The sequence below is a fragment of the Carassius auratus genome, chromosome 6, assembly GCF_003368295.1.
Source record: "Carassius auratus strain Wakin chromosome 6, ASM336829v1, whole genome shotgun sequence".
Lineage (NCBI taxonomy): Eukaryota > Metazoa > Chordata > Actinopteri > Cypriniformes > Cyprinidae > Carassius > Carassius auratus.
In genome coordinates, this window is record NC_039248.1 from 27,530,817 (window position 1) to 27,540,651 (window position 9,835).

The 9,835-nt window shown below is 38.5% G+C and overlaps 1 protein-coding gene and 1 long non-coding RNA gene across 2 annotated transcripts; both read right to left on the reverse strand.

Annotated features, from left to right (window-relative positions):
• Positions 1-1,681: 1,681 nt before the first annotated feature.
• Positions 1,682-6,100, reverse strand: LOC113105114 (uncharacterized). Its single transcript, XR_003292299.1, has 3 exons — positions 5,385-6,100; positions 3,520-3,595; positions 1,682-2,102 (listed from the first exon to the last, which is right to left on the reverse strand). It is a non-coding gene; the product is annotated as an uncharacterized LOC113105114 (long non-coding RNA).
• Positions 6,101-6,248: 148 nt separating this feature from the next.
• kcna3a (potassium voltage-gated channel, shaker-related subfamily, member 3a) lies at positions 6,249-9,466 on the reverse strand. Its single transcript, XM_026266239.1, has one exon. It carries the CDS (start codon positions 9,093-9,095, stop codon positions 7,548-7,550), a length of 1,548 nt encoding a protein of 515 aa, XP_026122024.1. The 5' UTR covers positions 9,096-9,466; the 3' UTR covers positions 6,249-7,547.
• Positions 9,467-9,835: the final 369 nt, after the last annotated feature.

A 9,835-nucleotide genomic window follows, 5' to 3' on the forward strand; every position in this document is an offset into this window, starting at 1 on the left:
TGATTGTTAGAGTAATTTTTTACTTTTTAAATAATAATTTAATGAATCATGACCACGGAAAACAATGGGACAAAAAACCTCAAGTACAGTAATAAGAATTAATGATCCTAAAAATAGACCCGAGTTTAATAAGTAAAATATTTTGTAATGTAAAATGTCTTTAATTATGGAGTGGAACATGAAGAGATTCTTCCTTTGTAGAAATCACAATCATGACCCCTCCGTACTGTTAGCCTAGAGGATGCCTATTTCTGTACAGTAAAAAAGGTTTAATACATGCACAGAAATATGTTCTATAAATCCATTTTTCTTTTATCTTCTCAAGTACAACGAGGAAGTTCAGCTTAGTTGAAGACATCAGATTCTGCATTAAGCCATGAAGCCTACAGTTTATATATTTTTCAGATTTATTCATGAAATGATGCAGCATTAAGTGGTAATGTTGTGTACAGCAAAATATGTTCTCTGTTTCATGTGAAATCATGCAGTTCTGAGGCTCTGTGGGTTGCTCTGGCTGAATCCCAACCATATGGGACCGCTGTAGATCTGAAACTAGCAGACTCACTCAGAGACTCTTTAGGGGCCCAGTGCTACTTCGTTGCATGGTGCTTGATTAAACAAAGATTTAGTCTTCCACACTTGAGCTAAGATGTTCAAATATTGTTTATGAGGGATGTTAAAAGATTGTTCGGTGTTCTGTCTGTAACAAAAGAGGCTCAACTCTGTGACTTTTAAGTTCAGCTCTTTTGTAATAGCATGTTGCACAACCAGGTGTCAGTTTTGTGATTTCATATATCAATATACGATCGTTGTGATTTTCAAATATCGATAAATAAGTGGCTCATTTTTAAATTCGTATGAACTGACCTTCACGATGCAGAAATACAAACGGAAGACAGAGGACGAGTGTAGTGCTGAAAAGGGGCGGAGCTCCATAAGGTCTATAACAATGATTAATTAATATTGGACAACCAGAATGTTTCCAGTACTTTTTGAGTATCTTTACATAACATACACTAAAATCTGAGAAGTTATCCTTTGTCTTGTGTACAAAAGACAACGTTGTCTTCACACGGATCCGCAAAAATGACTAATAAAAATGCCTTATTATGCATTATGCAATGACTAATAAAAATGCCTTATTATGCATGCCAGGCTAGTAGTTGGTGATGTCACGTCGTGAAGAAACACTACGCACCTGCACACAGACATATGTGACCCTTGACCATAAAACCAGTGACATGATCTTTACTTAATATCCTAATAATTTTTGCCATAAAAGAAAAATCTATCATTTTGACCCATACAGTGTATTGTTGGCTATTGCTATAAGTATACCTGTGCTTCAATTCAACTCACGTAATGTGCATGTGCATGATATCATCGTGTTTTCAGGTCTCCGAAATGCTACTGTCATGTAAATGAACAGCCAAAACACATAAAGTGTTCCATTTGTAGTTGAAAACTGTTTTGAACAGTTCATCTATTATTTTTTCATTTAAAACCAAAGAAACATCTTTTTGCAATGTTTTGCTTGAAGAGTGTGCATATTGTATAGTGTATATTTTGTTCTAATGCAGTAACATACACACAGTTTCTTATGTCTCTTAAGAGAGAGTGGAATGAGGTACTTCAGAAATTAGATTCCATCATTCGATAATATAAGCAATATGAGACAAAATATCTTTCAGACTATTTATATGGTCAAAGAGCAAGAAAGATTTGGTTTCCACAGTTCTCACATCTCGCACAACAACAGCTAAACTGTAAATACATGATGGACACCAGAAAACAGCTCGATTAATATCTGGCAGTGGTCTCTTAGATGATCCAACAGTTCAAGTCCAACAGTTCAGTTTTCTTCGTATTGCTTTCTTCGTATTAAATGTGAACCTGCAGAATTCACCCAACAAAGGCCACTTCTGGAGTGTTGCGGTTCACGGTGATTCAGTCAGATGTAAATGGAAATTGGCAGTAGAGATAAGCGGGCATCTTCTTTGTCGTTTGAAGGTGAGTTCAGTTCTGTTTTGTAGCAGAAAGGTTAACGGCCTCCGTTTCTATTGGTCGTCAGTCCTAGGCACTGTGTGGATCTCCCCCGAAGCCTGCAGAAACAGACACACACAGATGTATTACTCTGCTGGAATGTGACAGATGAAATGAAGCAGTTTACTCACACGCTCAAGTGAGAGGGAAACACATCTTTCAAGCTGCAAGACTTTTATATATTATACCGCCTACTTGAGCTCAGCTCTGCATTATAATGTCTCTCTGTATCTCACTCTCCCTTTCAGTCGACCTCAGTCTCCAGCTAATTAATGAACTGAAGCAGACACTGTGCCTCCGGTGACAATGATAGAACATCTAGAGCGAGTGCGAGATGACTAGAGGAGATTATTAACATGTTGTGAGTGCAAACACACACCTAAAACCAATATGGTGGTAAACCGCTCCAGTAACTCAACAACGCCAAGAGCTTTACAAATCAAGGCAGAATTACAAGCCTGAAAGAAAAGAATCTGCTCTACTTACTGGAGCCTTCAAGCTTAAGGAAACAAAAACTTTTGTGTGTGCATAAACATCTATAAAAGGGCATCAATTTATATTTGTTTTCATATTATAAAAGGAAAACAGTATTGAAATGGTATACCTGAAGGGCATAATTTGTGCCAGAACAATTCGGATATGAATGTGGCACCTCCGGAATTTGATCTGACGCTTATTCGAGTGGATTTGTTGGAAAGGCATTTCTGATATGACCTGTGTATGATTCATGAACGCTATAAATATTTATGTTTGTTGTCAATCATAAATATTTCATACAAAATGTAAAGTAGAAATGTTTTGTTTACTAATCTAATGTGAATTAGAGTTTAGATTATTATTATTTTTCGTGCAGCAGGTCAAAGTTCATTTAATCTGCAAGTCAATTAAGTGAGATAATTAAGGGGCAGCTGTGGCCTAATGGTTAGAGTTGGACTTGTAACCCAAAGAAGGATGCATAACGAACATCTGTAATGCTACAAGTGATATCTTTTTAAAATAAGTGCTGTTATTTTCAATATTCTATTCATCAAAGACTCCTTTTGTTTCCACAAAAACATGAAGCGCTGCACTGTTTTCAACACTGATAATTATACAAACATTTTCTTGAGCAACAAATCAGCATATTATAATGATTTCTGAAAGACACTGAAGACTGGAGAGATGATGAAGAAAATTCAGCTTTGATAACAGGAATAAATTATATTTGAACATATATTCACATAGAAAACAGTTATTTTTAAATTGTAATTCTATTTCACAATAATAAATGTAATCAAATTAAGAGACTTTGATAAGTAGTGTATTTGATATAAATGCATTCATTTAAAGTTAAAGGTTTTAACTTTTCTTGTTTAAACAGCATACTGTGAACGGTTAGGGTTAAACAGTTATGCAAAGAATCATCTGCATTTTAGTGCACATCAGTAATGTTGGATTTCAAAACAATATTGAGAAAGGTACAAGAAGTTTAATTACCTTCTAAATCCTGTTGTCTTCATTCATATTAGCCTAATATCCATCGTCAGCAAACAACAGACGTCCAGGCTGATTCCTTGAAAGAAACACAAAAGGCACTTAACTTTGTTGAAGAATGCACAGCTATGAGACCCCTTTATGAAAGAGTTAATGGACTTTTTGAATTTTGAGAGGTGTCATGCAGGCCACAACACCTCAGACAGCAAGCTCTTTGTGTTAACACCTCGGATATAACAGCTAACAAATGTGAGAGTCAGTGCATGCACCAAATGAACACACATACACTATAATAAGAAATCATCCTTTACAGCTGATCACAGATGAGCCCTTCCTAGTCACAGGAATGCTGGAATGTTTCAGAGAGATGGGAAAACAATCTGAGGATTGAGGGAACAATAAATTTGTTTTCCACATACATTAGACCAGGGGGGCCACATGGGGTTGCTAGGGGAACTTAATAGAAGTAATAGAAACATTTTCTACATATATTTTTTATTCTGTAAAAATGATGGCTTAATGTAATTTATGTTCAAATGATTTAACGACAAAGTTTTTTATACTTGCAGCAACTGCTTAAGTAGGATAGGTATATAGGTTGATATAGGTGAAAATTATTTACAGTATATATTAATAATCCTTATTTTTCACAGCATAAATAGGCTCTTTATCCAAAAAACTAAAGATGTCTTTTACATTTCAGCATGAGGGTCCCTCAAACGAGTTAGATAACATTTGGGGGTCCATGGCATTTAAAAGATCAAAACCTACAACATAAGACAAATAAAAGCATTTAGTCCATCTAAATAGCATTGTTGCCAGATATTTCATGTTAAATTGAATGATGTTCTTTCTAGGATGTAGATGGCAAATTAAACCTGGCTCTTCCAGATTTGCACAGGAAAGCAGAGAAGATATTGTTCTGAAGCACGAACGCTTCACTTGGTGGCAGCACTGAGCAACAAGTCAGCAAGTACCTATTTGATTCATTCCAGTCAAATAAGCATCACATATCTAATGTTATTAAAGTGTGCATGTAATTAGATTCAATTGAGCAATAAATGACAAGTAGATTTGTTTTGATTTAAAAATAATTTGTTTGTACTTATTTTCTTTATGAATGAATTTAATAACAGCCATGCTTCTCTTCTGTAGCTGCTGTATTTGTAGTGTGAATGACGACTAGGACGGAGAGTGCAGATGAATGTGAGTGAAGCGCACAGGTCTACAGGTTGAGAATGATTGTCTCTGACTGAGCGCTTGGAAAGTGTCTGGCGGACTGCAGCGCAGCCTCTAACACCCGTCAACAGGAGCGTCAGCGTGAAACCTCCGGTAATCAGCTCATGCTGCACCTCTCGTCCTGTCTTCTCCACAGGAGAACCAAATAGGGAAAGCCTGAGTGAGCCCATAACCTATACACAATCATGCTTTGACAGCTACAAAGAGAAAGCACCCAAACCACATGCGACAATAACAATCCACCACAACCTACTTCATGCACCGAAGCCATGGATGCATTTAGCATGCGCAGAATGCTTTTCGGTCTGTTTTGTCAATATCAATCATTTTGCACATGCAACACATTCAGTCGTTTGTAAAAGATAAAAAAATGGAAATATGTGGGAGTGCATCGGCTCTGGATGGTTTGCAAACCCAGGGTTATGCAAATTATTTGCAGAAGCTGTTTTACATCATTTTTAAATGCTTGAACAAGGCTATAAAATGTTAGAGATACATCCAATAAAGGACCGAGATCCTTTTCTGATGGCAATTCTCGCGCTCTATTTTGCCAGTCAGGCTTTGTGAACCATCTGGAGCGTTGCTTTGACAACGGGGGAGGATGTCATGGTAACATTAACGGGGGTTACCCAGGAAACTGTAGTCGCCATGGAGACTGCATCACAAGGCGGACTCAAGGCGTGATCTCTTAGTCTTGCAGTCTCTGATTTGGTAGTCTCCCATGCCACGGAGGCGACGAGTCCAACATGCTTTTCCCCCACCGATCCGAGCCACCTTTTCAGATGCTTCATCTTTTTTCCCCCCAGAATCCAGAACCGCTGTGATGTCTCACTTTGAGGGATATCGCGAACGCTCTATTTTTAGGCTAGACGTGATTTGAGTTTTACATAATCTGGAGATGACTACATTTTCGCACAATTTGATCACAAAATAAAGATATATTTGCTTTCATTCAGTATTAACAAATTTCATTTGGTACAAGCAAGTCAGATTCAATAGACACACAAAGTTTTGATTACATTATTAACAAAACGTATTGTTTTTTACTGTTTTGTTTTAGTTTTGCAAAAAGTCTGCACGAGATGTTTTGGTGATTCTTCATTTAGGGGAACTTTTTGAAATCTCTGTTAATTTATATTAATTATCATGGAATACAGATCAGATGGCCTTAATAAACGTGTGAAAAAAGTTTTAAGCCAGTTATGAGCCAATTTCCATAATTAAATAAAAATACAAAAAATAATCGTTTCAGAATTATAATGAACCAATAATAATGTTAGGACACCTAATATAAAACTACTCTAAGGACATTATTTATTTTTAATTCCTAAAATTAATTATATTCTGTCATGTATCTTCAAAACTAAAAAAACCTAAAAAATATAAAATTTCCCTTAAAAATAAATAATTAATTAAAAAAATGACAGCAGTATTGGTGACATGTAATTCTTTGTTAAAAAATATTAGCAAATTATACACATAAATTGCTATTTAAATAAAAAAATACTTAAAAAAAAAAATCCCGATTTGAATGTATTTTATAAATTAAGTGAGTAGAAAAGTTAAAAAGTCTGGGTAGGAAGCAATTCTGACAAATTTACTGTTTCAGCACTCTTTAAATTAGGAAAAAGAAATTAAGGAGACATATTAATATCTATTAGTTAAATTAACTAGTTTCCCTAATTGATGAATCACCCATATATTCAACAAAATACATATGATCAACACAGCATTATCTTCAGTTTGCTCACATTAACAGCGACACATATTCGGTTGTTTCACTTTGCCACAAAACGTAAGATATTGCGAATACTAACGTATTATGATGATTATATGTTAACACTGATAACAAACGCAGACTTACGAGCACAATATTTGCAGTATGGATGCTTCTTCTTTTTAGTCCCTGACCTGATCCTTAGCCTTTGTGTTGTTGACAAACGCAACACATGAATCGGAGTTTGGCACCTTTCTACAAAAAAAAAAAAAAAAAAAAAGCGCCCTGCTTTACTTTAGTGTAATATGCTGGCTTGTCCATAAAATGTAGGGTACAACGGATCTAAAAAGGCCCTTGTGATTTTCATACTCCTAAAACACTAAATAGCAACAAAAAACTACCACAGTACTTTCCTAAACACTTGTTTGTCTCCAAGTGTCCTGATTCATCATTTAACGACGAAGGTGTGCAGTAACAAAATACTTATTTATTTATTTCAGATTAATGTAGGCCTATCTAATAGAAATCATTACAATTATTTTATACATCTCAAGACTTTAAGTTTTCAGTACCTAATGAATAGTTAAAAAAGGATGATAAATGCAGATTACCTGTAGTGTAACTAATTTTGTAACTTTGTAATTGGGAGGGAATAATTTTGTTACATGTGCAAAGTGTATTATTATCTCCTATAGTTACAATATGAAATCCGACTGCAATTACACTGCAGCTCCATGAAATGCCAAAAGCGTTAATAAACTTAAAATAGCTACACCATTTCTAAAAATATCGTGCTCAAAAGTATTTGCATACGGTAACAAATTCTTCCCGCTAGCTGCCTTTATATAATTTATTTAATCAAAAGAAACTACCTGTAGCATTAACTTTATACAAATTATATATCCCCATCTATATTCAGTAAAAATAAATATTTTTCAACTGCCATATACTTTGCGAACAAACTATTTTTTTTTATTTTTTTTTAGCCCCGTTGTACCCTAATAACGCAGCACCTCGCATTCACACTGGTGATATCATTGTGATTACTGTAAGACTGTCTGGCACTGAACATGATTTAGACGTCTGTGAAAATCTTTTTAATATTCACGCAGTTTTGATTGTTCTGGTTGGAGTAGTTTGGCTGTTTGAAAGCGCTATTTATGCCTTCCTCTATGACCATATATTCCGATTTACTGAGGGAGGACGTGCTCTGAGTCCGTTTCAGCTCTTCTGTGGAGTTGAGATGCTGACAGCTGCCAACGTGGAGGTATTGCGCGTGCTCCTCCCCATCAGTCTCCCGGTGATAAAAGTAATTGAAATTGGACACGATGACCGGTACGGGCAGCGCAATGGTCAACACGCCAGCGATGGCGCACAGAGATCCCACGATTTTGCCTCCGATGGTTACTGGATGCATGTCTCCGTAGCCGACTGTAGTCATGGTAACCACAGCCCACCAGAAAGCATCAGGGATGCTGCTGAAACTGGAGGTAGGGTCGTCGGCCTCGGCGAAGTAGACTGCGCTGGAAAACAAGATGACCCCGATAAAGAGAAAGAAGATGAGGAGTCCCAGCTCCCGCATACTGGCTTTGAGGGTCTGGCCGAGAATCTGGAGCCCTTTGGAGTGGCGCGAGAGCTTGAAGATCCGAAAGACCCTCACCAGACGGATCACGCGGAGGATGGCCAGAGACATAGCTTGCTGGCCGTTGCCCTGCCTCTCGGCCAGCTCCGTCCCCAGAGTGATGAAGTAAGGAATAATAGCCACGATATCAATGATATTCATAATGTTTTTGGAAAAAGTAGCCTTGCTGGGGCACGCGAAGAATCGCACGAGCAGTTCGAAAGAGAACCAGATGATGCAAAGGGTCTCGATCACAAAGAAAGGGTCTGTGAAAGTGCTGGACACGAAAGGGCCAGTGGCATTCGCAATAGGCGAGACAGGGGTCGGGTCCTTGTCGTCCCTAAACTCAGGCAGGGTCTCCAAGCAGAAAATAACAATGGAAATCAAAATGACCAAAACAGACACAATAGCAATGCCTCTGGCAGGACCAGAGCTCTCTGGGTACTCAAACAAAAGCCAAACCTGTCTTTGAAACTCATGGTCTGGCAGCGGTCGCTCCTCTTCTTTGATAAAGCCCTCATCCTCCCGGAATTTCTCCATGGCTTCCTCGCCAAGTTGATAAAAGCGAATTTCCTCCGAGAAGATGTCAATGGGAACGTTGACGGGTCTCCGAATGCGCCCCCCGGATTGATAGTAGTAGAGGATGGCATCGAAGCTGGGTCGGTTCCTGTCAAAAAAATACTCGTTTCTGAGCGGGTCAAAGTAGCGCATCCTTTTCTTCGGGTCTCCGAGCAGCGTGTCCGGGAACTGATTGAAAGTTTTCAGCTGGGTCTCGAAGCGCAGTCCCGAGATGTTGATGACCACACGTTCGCAGCACTCGTGGTCCGGCTCGTATCGATCCACCGACAAGTGACTGGGCAGCGCCACGGTTTCCTCCAGCATGTTATCGCACGCCACAACTGTCATGATGTCCTTCTCCGTCTCCGCGTAGCCGTGGTTGTCGGCGTTTGTCCCTCTGTGGCAGGCTGAGGGCGAGTCGATGAGGTTGTAGTGGTCATCCATACAGGTGAGGAGACGGAGCGGCAGAGGGCGACCCGCCTCCCCTACCTAACATCGGGTGTACCGAGGCTTTCTCTGTCGTGCGCTCTCGTTCGCTTTTTAACACACCGTCGCCGCCCCACGGAGCTTTATAAACACGTCTACTCCCGCCCATGGCGAGCATATGCCTGACACATTTCCACCACTCACCCAATCGGAGCCCAACAAGACAAGAGCATCGATTCTGTGTTTTGCCTTGCGCGCACGACGCAAATCATTCATAAAGTATCCAAAACGCGACAAGCGATTAAACGATGCCAACAGTTCCATAGACGCGCGTGAGAGTGGAGAGGTTCTATGGGGTTCTTTTTTGTGCAACCAAAATCGTCTTTTCAAACCTCTAGTGCAGTTAATTAACAGTCATCTGTCTCTTTTTGGTGATTATATATATATATACATATCGTTTTCACTTCAATACTGAATGGAAAGCATACTGTTGCTATGGTTACCTCGTCAGGCAAACATGATAGTTTTAACAGACTGGAAACCGACAAAACTGTCATTATCACTTGCATATGACAAATGCAATACAGAAAAACTTTCTAAAAAAGTCGTCTGGCGAAGCCAATTGTGTCTCATTAGAATCTCAGCAGATCCTTAATGACAGAAATGCCATGCACTGCACTGTTTCAAAAGGAAGAAGAACAAATTATGCCATTAATATTTAAACTATTCACGGCTCTTTGTTATGTAATTTTTTGCAA